The 14,883-nt window shown below is 40.8% G+C and overlaps 1 protein-coding gene across 1 annotated transcript in view; it reads right to left on the bottom strand.

Moving 5' to 3' along the window:
* Positions 1-9,927, bottom strand: part of CAPRIN1 (cell cycle associated protein 1) — a 37,621-nt gene extending 27,694 nt beyond the window's left edge. Inside the window, exons 1-2 of the mRNA XM_079105684.1 lie at positions 9,769-9,927; positions 9,050-9,265 (exon numbers count right to left, since the gene is read on the bottom strand). Coding sequence (XP_078961810.1) covers positions 9,050-9,265 — 216 coding nt within the window. The 5' untranslated portion in view covers positions 9,769-9,927. The remainder of the gene's footprint in view (positions 1-9,049; positions 9,266-9,768) is intronic.
* Between the last annotated feature and the right edge of the window lie 4,956 nt (positions 9,928-14,883).

Here is a 14,883-nt window from a genome sequence, read left to right on the forward strand (position 1 = left end):
TGCCCCTGGGTTCAATCCCTAGTACTGAAAAAAAAAAAAAGAAAATTTGTGACCTTAGAAATCACAAGGCAACCTCCATTTGGAAAGACATCACTTAGAAGCTCAGCTCTAAAGAATTCAGAAAACTTGCCGAGCACAATGGTGCACCTTGCAATCCCAGCAACTCAGGAGGCTGAGGCAGGATGATTACAAATTCAAGACCAGCCTCAGCAATTTACTGAGGCCTAAGCAACTCAGCAAGACCCTGTCTCAAAATAAAAAGGGCTGGGGATGTGGCTCAATGGTAAAGTGTCCCTGCGTTAAAATTCCAGTAGCAAAAAGATAAATAAATTATATATATATATATATATATATATAAATAAAAACTTGACTGGTGGTGTCCAGCCTGCTGATAAATCTATTTAACCTAGTAACACCTGCATAAGATCCATTTGTGATCTGAATACTGAAGGGTTACTACATTCTATCCCTAAGCAGTACTTTTGTTAAATCTTTGCACTATGAGTTTAACCCCAGAAAAAATATTTTATGATTAAACTCAGTGATGAATGTGAAAATTTGTACTAAAAGCCAAAAGCTTCTTAGGACAACCAATTCATCTGATTTTCTACTTTTCAAAACAGAGAGGTGATAAGGAAAGGATATGGGCTTGCACTGGTCCAAATACTACAAGTTGCCTGATCTTTTTAAGAGTAGAGTACTGGGAGACAAATGATAGCAGGTTAAGTGGCTTTATTCCTCTTGTTAAATAATATTCAAGTGACTTACATAAAATTCAACTGGAAAATCTTTCCATTTGGATTTCAAACTTATAGTGTGAACTAAGTCAACATAGAAGGACTTGCTTGTTACACTGACAGGTTCAACATTAACATCAACCAAAACAGGGGGGAAGACAGGAGAAAATGACTTCAAACACAGCATTGTTCTTCCCTAAGCTAGAACTTGTCTGCCTAAAATATAATAATGATAACTAATTGGTCAACTACTCCTATCAAATACATAAAATGAATATTAAGCATTTTCCTCTGGAGAATTTTTCTCCAGCTATTTTCCTAGCAAACGATTGCGTCTTCAGAAAGCCCACCAGAACGTTGACAACACTTCTCTGTCCTTTCTATCTTGAAATATTTATCAAGAAATTAAATTTAGGGTTCCTTTTTCAACTACTGACCATCCTGGGTATCTTATAAAAATTGATTTATAACACCACCTGGGCAAGATAAAAATAAGGTCATTTTCCAGAGTCTTTGAAAAGAAATCACGGAACAGAGAGAGGTGTGACTACACTCAGACGTCAAAAGGTTTTAAAAAATAATTACCCCAACAAGTGCTACCTAGTCCCACTCTATCTCCTGTTCCTTTGATTCACTAAGTAACAAACATTCAAATTTAAACTATCAGACAGCTAACCCTATTAGGGAGGCACTATTATCAGTCATACTTCACCTTATTGTAAACTAAGAGACAGTAAATAACTTGCCTAAGGTCACAGAAAAACCATTTGTCCCTCAATATTCCTCCCCTCTTGCAAGGCTACTCTGGATTACAGCTGTTGCTGCATTTCATTTCTGCTTCTGGTGAGTTGTTTTCTTCCCTTCCTTTCTCGAATTAGATTATGTTGCTGAATCATGGTACCTCTCAATCTTCCAGTCTTCCCAGAGCTTTTCATCACCAAACTTACATCATTGAAATGGGTTTTTAAGTCAGTACAGCAAGATAGATGTATCTAAGACAGGTGTCCTCCCAAGCTTTGCCCCTTTACTGTTATATTCAACAAATTCCATAAGTAATGGATTGTTTTTAAATTATACATTTAAAAAATTATGTATTTAAAAAGAGATGAGACACTCCAAAATTTTTAATACATACATAAATAAAATGTTCTTCATCTAGGTAACTGTAGTCACAAGAAAAGAAAGAAATAAAATCTGAAAAAACTAATCTTGCTATCCAAGGAAACCATATAACTCCTGTTCTTAATTAAGGAGACCTCTAAACTGGGACACAATAATTAAAAATGAAGCCTAAAATAAAAAAGAGTTAAGAGCACCTAGATATACTTTTAAGTATCCAGGTCAAATAGCTTCTAGAGTACATACAGTAAGAAGCCACAGAAAGACAAAATGCAGACAATGAAAGACAAAAATTTCTTTTCCTCTCAACATTCCATAATCTTTAGTGGCATTACCAGACATTATTTCAAGCCATCAATGCCTGCAGACCCCACCCTTCACCTACAGAAACAGAACTGATTCTGACTTTGCTCAAGTAACAAACAATTGAATCTGCTTTCTATTTACTCTCTACTAATTAAACTGAGAATCAGTAACTATTAAAATTCACAGGAGGGGCTGGGGAGATAGCTCAGTTGGTAGAGTGCCTGCTTTGCAAGCACAAGGCCCTGGGTTCGATCCCCAGCACCGCAAAAAAAAAAAAAAAAAAAAAAAATCATAGGAGACAAGAAAGATAACAAGTAGAAGTTTCATCAGTTTTTAAAAGGATAGTTGAGAAACATATACCACAACCCATAGACAATTCATAACAACCATTTTCAAATGCTGGAAGCATACTCAAGTACTACTAGTCTGCTCTTCCAGAACACAAGAAAGTATTTAAGATTGGTGGGAGTGAATATAACTCTAACACCAACAACTCAAAAAACATCCAAAATTTAAACACTCAGAAATGAGCTTTTGCCAGACTCTAGAAAACTACTTAAAGCAGAGGATAAATGAACATCTGTCAGGAATGATAGATTAAGGATCACTGAGAATAGTAAAAGAATGCTAAATTAGATTTCATCTATGAACTTATTATAGGATAACTTTATGCAGGTTAAGTGTCCAGGAGTTTAACAATTAAAAAAAAAAAAAAAAAAAAAACATAGCAGGTGTGTTGATGCACACCTGCAATCTCTGGAACTTGGAAGGCTAAGGTAGGAGGATCACAAGATCCATGCCAGCCTGAGCAACCTGGTAAAGACCCTTTCTCAAAAAAATAAAGGGCTTCAGTTATAGTTCAGTGGTAAAGGGCCCCGGGTTAAATCCCAGGTATACCAAAGAAAGAAGACAATCCTGTAAAACCTTTATTCATTGTCCAGGCAGGTAAATCTGAATAAATGGAAGCAGCTGACCCTAGCTAGAAAAAGCAATGTGAAAGAGTTCTAGTATCACCTATTTTGAATTATAATATCTTTAAAAAGTCTCCAGGGTGGGGTGGCATAGGCCTGTAATCCCAGCAGCTCTACAAGAGAGGCTGAGTTCAAAGCTAATGTCAGCAACTTAGTGAGGACCTGAGCAACTCAATAAGACCCTGTCTCTAAATAAAATAATTTTTTTTAAAAAATGGCTAGGGATGTGGCCCAGTGGTTAAGCACCTCTGGATTTAATCCCAGGTATTAAAAAAAAAAAAAAAACTTCAAAAAATGTCTAAAGCTTGGGATTTGGTAGCTCAGTGATAAAGCACATGCCCAGCATGAACAAGGCCCTGGGTTCAATTCCCAGCAACACAAAAAACAGTCTAAAGCTTGTGGACTTAAAGATTACATGTAGTGTCAAAGGACACCTCCCAGCAGCTCAGAAGGCTGAGGCAGGAGGACTGCACATTCAAAGCCAGCCTCAGCAATGGCAAGGTGCTAAGCAACTCAGTGAGACCCTGTCTCTAAATAAAAATTAAAAATATAAAGATAAAAAAGCATTTTTACCCTCATGGATGAAATCTATTTTAATGGATTTTCCCTTCCATCTTCAGGGTTTTGTTAATGACGCTACAAATATTTCTACACAGTGACAATCAAACTTGGAATTACACTTAGTACATATGTGCAACAAGGCACAGTGGAAATACTGGGACTGACACACAATGCAATACAACTGATAGATTGCCCCTAATCAGCTTACCACCAATCAGAAGAACACGTAAGGTTAAGACAAAAGTAGTCAAAAAATGTCAAGGAAGTATAGAGAACATAGGTAGTAAAAGTTGTTAAAGAAACAGACTACTTTAATTGAGCTTGGTCAAAAAGCACACCTTCCCCTCTTCAGGAAGTATGAATTTTGAACTCTGCCCAGTAAAGTTCTCTTTCTACCCATGTTACACTCATATTTCTACCTAACAAAACCATTGGTAGAAAACAAAGAAATGAATTCAAGCCAAGCAATTTTCATTTCCAAACTTTGGCTGAACTTCCCTAGTGATACTTGTCTCACTCTTCTCTATTGTATATCTATCATTTACTTCCCCCAGAAAAAAGAACCAATTACTAGAAGATATCCAGGAGCTTGGAACCCAAGAACAGAGATGGAAAGGTTGTCACACCTGCTATTTCTCTCCACTGGTCATTCTTTCCCAGAATTTTTCTGGTTTACAACATACCAGGCTTCAGTGGAAAACTGGCAAACGTGCATTTGGGGGCTTACCTAAGCAAAAAGAAAAACTTCACGATTTCAACTTTACAAGTTAATTTCATTACAACAATGTCTCCCAACAGCTGATACAATGGGGCTTCACCATACTAATATTCTCAGAACCCCATTACATGAACGACCTAGAAAGTTCAGCAAAAGGACATTAATAAAGATAAAAAATTTTAAAATGAAAAGCTTTTTTCTCAGTCAGCTTTTTAAAACAAATTCTAATTTAAAGGTTTGAAACGAATGGTCTTACTTGGTTCTACACAACAATTAAACATTAAGAATTACACTTAATGTAAAACACTACAAAAATTCTAATTACCCCCATAAAACATTACAAGAGACACTGGAACTCACCCATTCCTACCTGGGTCATTTTATATAAGCATCTCAATTACCTCTTCCATAAAATTAGTTAAGACTAAAAGCTAAGGATTTTTAAAGTTCCTTTAAAAAAGAACTTAAAGATGCTGTAACAATACGGTAATAAAATGACAAAGTTGTCAGTTTAATCTTTTACAAGTAAAAAAAATTTTTTTAAACATGAAATAGTACTAAACTAATCTTCACATATCCCTAAATATAAACTAAGAAATTACTTATAACTTTGGCAAACTGTATGCTCACTGTAATGATCACACAAAATATATTCTCATTCAAATATTTGCCACATGCAAAGTACCCTAGAGTAAAATACTTTGGCCAGGTTTAAAAAAAAAAAAAAAATCCATTCTCATTACAATACTTATGATTCTGCTCTCACCCCAGAAAAAGAGAACTATATTATCATAGGAATTCACAGCTTAACCTTTTAAAATACTTCCCTGTTACATACATACAGAGAGAGAAACAAATTAAGCAATATAACTTTTTTCCCTGTGGCAAGGTGAAAGCAAAACAAAGTAATCTTGTCCTCAAAATAAGTATTATAGCCTTTTTTCTGAGACAAGGTGAACAGCAAAACAAAGTAACCTTGCCCTCTGCATTGCAGAGGAATAGCTCTTGCAACCAATGGAAAAGCTGACACAATGATCATCCTAAATGTCAAGAAAAACTTCAGATGTTAGTCCCCAAAAAAGATTTTACTTATAAAATAGTTAAGAATGGGTTTAGTTCAAAATACTTAAAATAAATCCTGTACAACAGCTGCAGAGGCACACCGAAAATGTTCTAAAAAGTATCCTCACTCACAACTCTCATTCTTTTTTGTGAATATTAACTACAAACACAGAGTACCTAAAGACTTTAGGGAGTGGTGTAAAAACACTGAACTTTTGGCATCAGTTTTGGTGACAAGTTATTTTATTTTTTAAAGCAAGAGAACACTGGTTAATCTTTCACCTACCAAAGTCACTAGAGTATAAACCTACTATATTAGGGAGTATAACACTTAATTGTTATCTACTCACATATCCTTTACTTCAAACCTGATTTCATCTTATAATAGCAAATGAATTTTCTTTTCAGGTAACATTAGGACTTGGTTTCAAAATACCAAAATACCTCTTGCATAGCCTAAGGCCCAGTTCTATGCAAATGAACTGATGAAGAAAACTAGTAAATCACTCAATTCAATATTACTTGTACTTTAATCAGTTAGAAATTTTGAAAATCAAGTTTAACATTTGATTTCTCCTTATCACAGGTGTATTTTTCTCTTCACTAAACATTCATGTACTTTTTATTAGCCCAAATTTCAAAAACCACCAAGCCATTTACTTGCATTATGTAATAGGATCATATTTCAGCAATGTTAAGCATGCATTTTTACTGAACAGATGCTTAGCTTTCCTCTAATGGCTCAAATAATTAGAAAATAACTAACTTTTTTCCTAATGAAATACAACCATTTCAATTCTCTTTTAAAATGATACTATATCATCTATTAGTTATTTCTGTTAACATACTTGGATTTTACAATCCAGCATTTTGGTCCAGAAGGTTCTAGTATGAACTGGTAAGAATAAAATGCAGTTCAAACACAAGGTGCAATTAAATTGACTTTAAAAAAAAATCCAGTTGAAAAGAGTATTACTTTACTTTGTAAGAGTTTTTTCTAAAAAGGAATTCAAAACTGATTTGTAAGGCAAATCCTATTTTTAGGTGCATTAGAAATAGTGCTCACTCCTACTGAAAAATGTATTAAAATCTCACACAGCAATCATCTAGTTAAAAAAATATTAAACAAAAAACCATGTGCTTAAATTAGGAAAAAGCCTTGAGTTTTTCATAAAGTAAAATATATAGTTCTAATAGCAAAGCCTTATGAGTAGTTAACTATTTAAAAAGTAGGTAGTTTAGTCTGTGGCTTATCAAGAAGTCTCACCAAACTGTAACCTGACCTTTCTAACTCTACTCAGCACCCCAAAACACTGAGACAGCAAACAAGATACTAAACCTTAATTTTATGCAGTTTGTTAAATCCCCATCAATCATCTCCATAATTACTATTAAGTACATTACTTTCTCCTGCCAATGTATAGTAAGTAATACACATCTATACACCACTGATCATTTGATTCAAGTTCTCTATGGGGCTTATAAACCAGCTACCTTATACTTTTTAAGATAAGCTAAACACTAGTATACAAAAGTCACCTCATGAATAGATTGGCTGCTAGTCAGTATCTGACTTTATATGAATGCCTTTGAAGAATATGAATTTCTGTACTTAAAATATTACATCATTAATATTCCCATTCTAGAATAGACATTTCCTAGAAATTCTGAAGTTAAGTCATTCAAGCATCAGCCAGATTAGCAGAAATGTTTACTGCATTAAGAGGGTTTAAAGATACCCAAGTTAGCCTCAATTTCAAATAGGGTAGCAAAAGCTAAAACACAAGGCAAGACTCAAAAGATAGTTGTCTTAGGTATGCTTATTGTATTCCACATTTGAATGCAGATACTTAAAATTACTTCAATAATAAACATAAATCCATTATTCAATTACTTACAATAAAACATATCTGTATACCAAAACAATCATCAAAAGAACTAGATCTCAAGATTAGTGTATCTCTCAATTTCAAATAAAGTCCAGGGAATTAAAATAAAATCTCCAACCTTCAATACTGAAGAAAATGAGACAGACTATTTCAAAGCTTATTGTTTTAAAACTCTCCCCCAAATGTAAAATCAGTAAATAAGCAATTAAAGTAACTGAGACCTAAAACCACCATTTTTTTTTTTCCAATTTACTTCCCACAGCCCAAATTTAGCCAAATATCTCAAAATCTGAAGTAACAGCCAGGTGGCCGACTAGATAAGCATTTTAATGTGATTTCTTTACAATTCAAGATGTTACACTAAATGTACTGTAGACAAGCAACCAGAAACTGTCAGAGCAAAGTTATATTTTACTTTTTAAGGTAAAAGGCAAGTTAGCACGATACTCAGATGTAATCACCCCATTTTTTTTTTAATATTACCTATTTGTGTCTCCCTTTCCACCGCTAATCTTACTGAAAGTTAAACTATTCTGCCAAGACCCTTTCTCCACCTAGCTACACACACACATACACACACACACACACACACACACACACACACACACACACTCTCTCTCTCTCACACTCACACACACACAGTTGGTACACTGTCCTGAGCTGGAAGAATAAAACAAAAGGCTGACTTGAAGACATATCTCCCTGTATGGCCTACAATGGTTAAATAATTAAATTTTAAAAATTGTGGGTGTGGCTCGAATTTTTGGAGGGGGGCGAGGGAGGCCAGACGGGGCGGCTGCTGGTCTCTGCCCTCCCCCTCTGCTTTCGCTTTGTGCTCACAATGCAGCTCCTGTAGAGCGCTTCCCTCTCCCCGCAGCCGCCGCCATGTTAGACACTCTCCATGTGCCCGGAGACCTAGCCACCGTCTCAAGTCTACCCTGGACCCACCCCCCGACGAATCTCAATCGTTGCAGTCCCCCTGCCCCTTTAAGAATCTCCCAGGGGCAAAAAGTCGCAGCAGAAAATCATCTCGCGACAGTCCCGAGTCTGAGGCTGGGGGGGGGGGGGAACCTACACAATTGAAACAAAGAGGGAGTCGCAGGGGAGCCCCCCAGCGAGGGGGGCGGGGGACCGCATCCAAGACCCACTCCACCGGGCCGACGGCAAAGCGACCCTACTCCAGGCTCCAAACACACTTCGCTGCCGGGTGGCACTGGGGCCACTCAGGCCTCGAGGAGCCGGTAACGGAGCGGACAAACCCCTCGGCAAGGGGAAGGGGACGCAGGCCGCCCAACTCCACGAGGCAGTCGGTTGAGCCCGAGCCTCCCGCCCGGCCTGCTCCATTTCTTCCCCACCAGCCCCGTCAAAGACACCCGGCCTCGGAGAAGGAGAGAGGTCCTGGCGACAGGCCCCCGCCCTTGGCATCCCATCCCCGCAGGCCGAGCAGCAGACCCACGGCAGGACTAAAGAGGCCTGGGGCAGTGCGCGTCCGCATCAGGTGACAGGCACCTCCCCTAGGAGCCCGTTTCCCCGGCACCGAGCGCCGGTCCACCGCGGAGACGCGGCGTGGGGGCGGCGGGACCTGGTGAAGCGCCAGACACGGGAGGAAGCAAGGCTGCCGCTGCAGGGTCGGGGGGCGCTGGGCCCGGGCGCCACAAGCCCTCCCTCTCCCGCCAACTCTGGCACCTTTTTCTTCTCCAGGTTTCTAAGTTTCTTGTCGATCACCCCGAGAATCTGCTTCATGGCCTCGGTCTGGACAGCGCCGGTACCGGTTGCTGGGTGCTGAGAAGCCGGCGCAGCTGCTCCAGCCCCCGCTGCCGCCTCACTCCCGGAGGAACCCGACGGCGGTGGCGGTCCAGACGACTTGCTGCCGCTTCCGCTGTGGCTGGTGGCCGAGGGCATCTTTAGACCGAGAGGAGAGAGAAGAAAAAGCGGGAGGAAGGACAAGAGCGGCGAGTCAGGAGACGGACGGAGCGAGACGCGGGACAAAACGCGCAGCCGGCGGGAGCCTGCGCGAGCGGTGGGGGAGGGGGCGGCGCGCGCCGCCGGCAGGAAGAGAACACGGGTGCGCGCGCGACCCGCCAGCGGGGCGCCCGGCTGCCCCGCCCCTCCCCCCGCGCGAGCCACGGCCGGGCCCGCCCGCCCCGGGGCACCGAGCTCGGGCCGGGGGCGGGGCCTCGCAGCGCGGCCGCCAACGGCTAGTACAACGGTCCCACCGGGGTTGGGCCGGGACTCGTCGCCTCCCGAGGGATGGGAGAGGTCAGGGCCAGGGGTGGAAATGGTCGGGGGGGTGGGGAGGACTTGAGGACAAGCCCCTCGCGACGCTCCGGCCGGTCCGGAGGTAAAGGACACTCGGGTGCAGCGGCCCTCTTCCCCTTCAGCGCCTCGGTCCGGGTGGCGCTCACCGTGCGCGCGCGGAGCCGCTGGAGATCCCGAGTGGGCTGCTGAGGGGGCGAGGGTGGCGCTGCGTTCCGTGGGCGCAGGCAGCTTCGCCCTGTCCCCGCTGCACCGAGAGCCGCTCCTAGTGAGACGAGCGCCGGCAGCGGGAGGGACTTAGCCAGCCCTCGGGGCGCGGGGGGCGGGAGAAGCGGGGCGCGGGGGCCTTCGCAGCCGTCGGGCTGCCCGGAGCGAATGCCTGCTGGGAAGCGCCCGTCCTGCCCCCTCCCCGCACGGTCTAAGCCCCTGCGCCGGGGGGCGGCCACACGTCGCAAGTCAGAACGGCCCCCGGAGGCCGTGGGAGCGGTGCTTTGCGTTTTGAGCGAAATCGAAGCTAGGGTCCTTCAGGCGAAGTCGCTTGACGTCCAAACGGGGACAATAGGTGCCAAGCAGCTGCTGTGGGGCTGGCGACTGCCCCATGAAGATCCCTTATTTGGTGGGGGTGGGGGGCAAAGGTTTCTGCAAGTAAAGGGGTACATGGGGGTGGGAGGGTGGTGCTTTCCCAGCTTCTAGAATTCCTTCTATACGCAGAGCAAGCGAACTTTCTCACCCCGAGAGGTCTTCTGAAAAAAAGGACAATTCGCAGCTTCCCCACAAAACAATCACCCAGTAACCCAGGAGTTCTCTGTATGAGCGTACTTGCTGGCTTTTGAAGTCGTAAAACTACGGGCTCATGTTAAAAAGCATTTTCAGCCACTCTGAGCTGACATGTGTCTAGTAGGCCTTAATATTATGAATTATTAGGCATTTCATTTAAGATTGACCTAGCACTTTGAGAATGTTCAATGAAATACCTTTCTTCCTCCAAGAGAATTATTCCGGGATGGGGTGGGGTGGTTGTGGACAGAAAACAGAAAATGAGAAACCAACTGCTGGAGGGGTAGGTATTAAAAAGGAACATAATCAGTGGAAAATTCAGCAACATAATGTTGTATGCAAACAGTAAGTTACCAATTTGTAATTTAAATTCCATGAAAAGGATTTAGATGAAAGTTCTACCAAACCCACTGTTCCCTTGGGAATAAAATGAGTAATACTGGCTGGCAACGGTGCATCCTGAGGGATCCTAGGGAAACAACAGCAGTCGCTGGCCTTGAGATATTCCAGTTAGCTGCAAAGTCTGTTATATAGGCATTCAAGTATTTATTGAGCACCTTACTGTATGCTAATTGTGATCAAAATCTCTAGTTTACATGAAGTAGGGGGAAGACAGGTACATGTCAGTGAATTGGTAAGGGAAAAGCTTTGCAGTGATGTAAGAACCAGGACTGAAGGAAATAATGTCAGGCAGTTACCTTGAATTTTCATTACAGGAAACACAAAGTACCAAGATCTGAAATGAAATGCTTGAGGATAAGCAGGGAGGCTACCATGGCTGAAGCACAGTAGGAGATTGAAGTCCAAGACAAAAAGGAACCAGTCTTATAGAGCCTGATAGGCTAGTGGCAGGACTCTGGCATTTGCTGAAATAGGGAGTCTTAGTTTCATGGTCAACCTGTGTTTTAAACACTTGCTGCAGAGTAAAGAATTTACAGAAAGTGTTTTGGAGGTGAGAGGGTAGAGCAGAGCAGAAGCTAGGAAACCAGTGGGAGGCTATTGAAATAATCCAGCCCACATATAGTAGCTGGGGGCAAGGTCAAACCGAGAAGGTGATGACAAGGGGTAGGAATATATAATGAATGTATTCATTATATATTGTAATAGTGAAAGCAGCAGATTTGCTAACCAGTTGTCAGATATGAGAAAAGTGAAAGTTGATCTAAGGTTATTCAAGATTTAAGGACCTAAACTATACTTAGCACTGTGATAAACAGTTATGCTTACTTAGCCTAGAGGCTGGAAAGAAAGATTACAAGAAGTGCAACTCCAACTGTATTCAGCCCAACCACTATCAACTATCATCACCACTAACTCAGACTTCAGGCCAGACCTACTGAGTTAATCTGCATTGTAATAAATCTTTAGGAGGTAGTTATGTACATTAAAGTTTGAAAAATCAGATTCCTCGGAACTTGACGATGTTCTTGAAATCCGATATAGTCCAGTAGACAAAATTTCAGACCAACAAAATCAAATTCCTGTGAAGCCCAGCAATTTTAATAAGCCCACTAGGTGATTCTGATGCATGCCATAGTATGAGTACCAAAGAGATCTCTAATACTTCAGGTTTGATTTGAAAAGGGCTTGTGATAAGGTGTACCAAAGGAAGGCCCTTTCTGCTTTTCCTTGATATTTAACCCAGTAGCAGTTACCCAAGGTAAAAACTCATGGTAGTTAAATTAGGATCTTCAAGAAAAAGGAAAGATGTTTAAGGGGAAGCAAAATGAGTCAACATAAAGATTCACCTTGCAGGGTTCAACTTATCCCATGGCATATCAAATGGGACCATTTCACAACCCATAGGAGAGCAAGGTAGGCTAAGTTATTCCACAGTAGTTACCCTGAAAGTTCTGTGACTTAACACAGGAATCCTCAGACCCTCAGACTATATTCCTGTAGCCAAGTGACCCTGCATCTATTTTTGTAAATAATACAGCCACATTCCATCAGGTACAAATATGATCAAGTGCATGCCACACAAAGAGTTGAATAGTTGTGACACAGACGATAGGGTGTTCATGACAAAATACCATCTCTTCCTTTACCGAGAGAGTTCACAAATTCTTGGCATAAAGCAATAATTGGCACACATCCATCATAGTTCAGCAGAGGGCTCTGCTTATGGTGGTCACTCAGTAGATTCAAACTGAGGAGAAGCCATATCTCAAGTGTTGCTGTTAACTGTGTAACTGTGCCCATAAGGAGAGAAAACTCAGGAATATCTCTAGTAGTTAAATGCTCCAGACAGGTAGACAGTGTATGCCAGAGTTACATTACCCCTTCAACCATAAGGGGATCAAGAGATGCTATTCTAGCAGATGCCTTGTTAGAAACTGGATGAACCCATAATATCTAGTGAATATATATAGCTATTGTGCTTTCACTTCCTATAGTATGTCATCTTGATCCTATTTCCTTGATTTTGTGACATTCTTGCAGTGTCAGCAAGTCCAGGGAGACCAGTATAATGCAAAACTGTGTCTTCAGTCTGACTTCCTTCCCAGCTCAGTGCCATGATCTCAGTAAGCCAAATTTGACTATTTCCTATTTGAAATAAAGGGGACTGACGCTATATTTCTGTGAGTTTTTTAATGCTTTAATCTTTTTTTTTGGTACAAGGGATTGAATCCAAGGGTGCTTTACCACTGAGCTACATCCCCAGCCCTTTTTATGTTTTATTGTATTTTGAAACAGGGTCTTGCAAACTAGCATTGGGCCACATTAAGCTGCTAAGGGTGGCCTCAAACTTGCAATCCTCCTGCCTCAGCTTCCCAAGTCGCTGGGATTACAGGTTTGTGCCAGCACACCCAGCTTAACTTTTTTTTTTTTTTCCCCTAATGCAAAGCCAGGCAGTAGTTTGGGGTCATTGTATCATTGAAGCAATGGGACATTTAAAGGGATTTTTCAGCAAACAAGTGAGAAAACAGAACATGTAAGTGGAAACACTTTCCTAAGTGTTCCAAATCTTAGTACTAAAATGTGCACAATACTTTAATTCTTTATACTTTTATTATATTTTAATGAATATGTCAGTCTCCCAAACTGACATTCACTGGTTTAATTCCTTAGTCCATAGCACTCTAAAGTTTCCACCAAGTGAATAATTGAACTATTTATTCTGATAGTTTTGGCAAAATAGTCGAACTTCAACTTGAATCACTCAATTAACTAATGCCAAATTTATTTGTGACAAAAGAGGTTTTTCATCTAAATTACATGAAGTGCATCTTTGCTTATGGTTGACAGCAAGAAACCTGGCCAGAGTATGAACCATACTGCTCAGACAACTAAGGCTCTTAACACCTCTTAGATTTGTTCTTAATTTTATTACAAATCATCAGTGGATGTTTCTGTCGTAATTTTTCCAGTACTGCTTTTTTCTGTGACAATTTAACCAAATTAGCTATGTGTCCATGAGCCATCATTAACCTGAGCTTTTCAAGGGGAAGACAGCAATTATTTTGTTCTGTTTTTTTTTTTCTATATTTTCAGAGGCAATAGCATACCTGACACAAATATTTTGTCAAATACTGTCTATGTATTAACACATTAGTGCAGTGTTGATTTTATTATAATTGATCCATACTGTCTCTTTGGTTTCTTATTTTGTGATCATCAGCTAAGATAGCATTCCTTTCCACTTATATTTTCTTATGCCCACTTTTTATTTTCTAGTTATAGATGACAGTAGAATGTATTTCGACATCTCATACATACACAGAGCATAACTTCCCATTCTTGTTGTTGAACATGATGTGGAGTTACACTGGTCGTGTATTCATATACGAACAAAGGAGAATTATGTCTGATTCATTCTATTGTCTTTCCCAGTCCCATCCCCTATCCCTTCACCCCACACCCCCTGTCCAGACTGGTGAAACCACCTCTTCTTAATTGTAATATTACACTTAGAAATAGAGCTTCATATTTTGTAGAGAAACAGTACGTTCAGAGTTTTTTCAGATTTCACCAAATACTATTTTCTCACTAAGTTGCTTAAGGCCTTGCTAAATTGCTGAGGCTGGCCTCGAATTTGCAACCCTCCTGCCTCAGCCTCCCAAGTTGCTGGGATTACAGGCATACACAACCATAACCAACAATACTGTTGTTTCTTAATGAACAGTCTTAAAACTAGACACTTTTCAATATTAAAAGAAAAATATGGGCTGGGGAGATAGCTCAATGGGTAGAATGCTTGCTTTCCAAGCGCAAGGCCCGGATTCAATCCCCAGCACCGCAAAAAAAAAAAAAAAAAAAAGATACTTTGGTCAATAGTACGAAAATCTTCCATGTAATTACTTCACATTTCTATTTCAGTGGTCTTTAACCTGTGGTGATTTTGCTCCTCAGGGACATGTGGAAATGTCCAGAGGTATTTATAATTATCAAAGAGAGGATGATATTAATTGCATCCAGTACATAGAGGCCAAGATGTTCCTTAAACATCCTACAATGCATAGAACAAACCACATAGAATTATTCAG

The sequence above is a fragment of the Sciurus vulgaris genome (assembly GCF_902686455.1).
Source record: "Sciurus vulgaris genome assembly, chromosome: 11".
Taxonomy (NCBI): domain Eukaryota; kingdom Metazoa; phylum Chordata; class Mammalia; order Rodentia; family Sciuridae; genus Sciurus; species Sciurus vulgaris.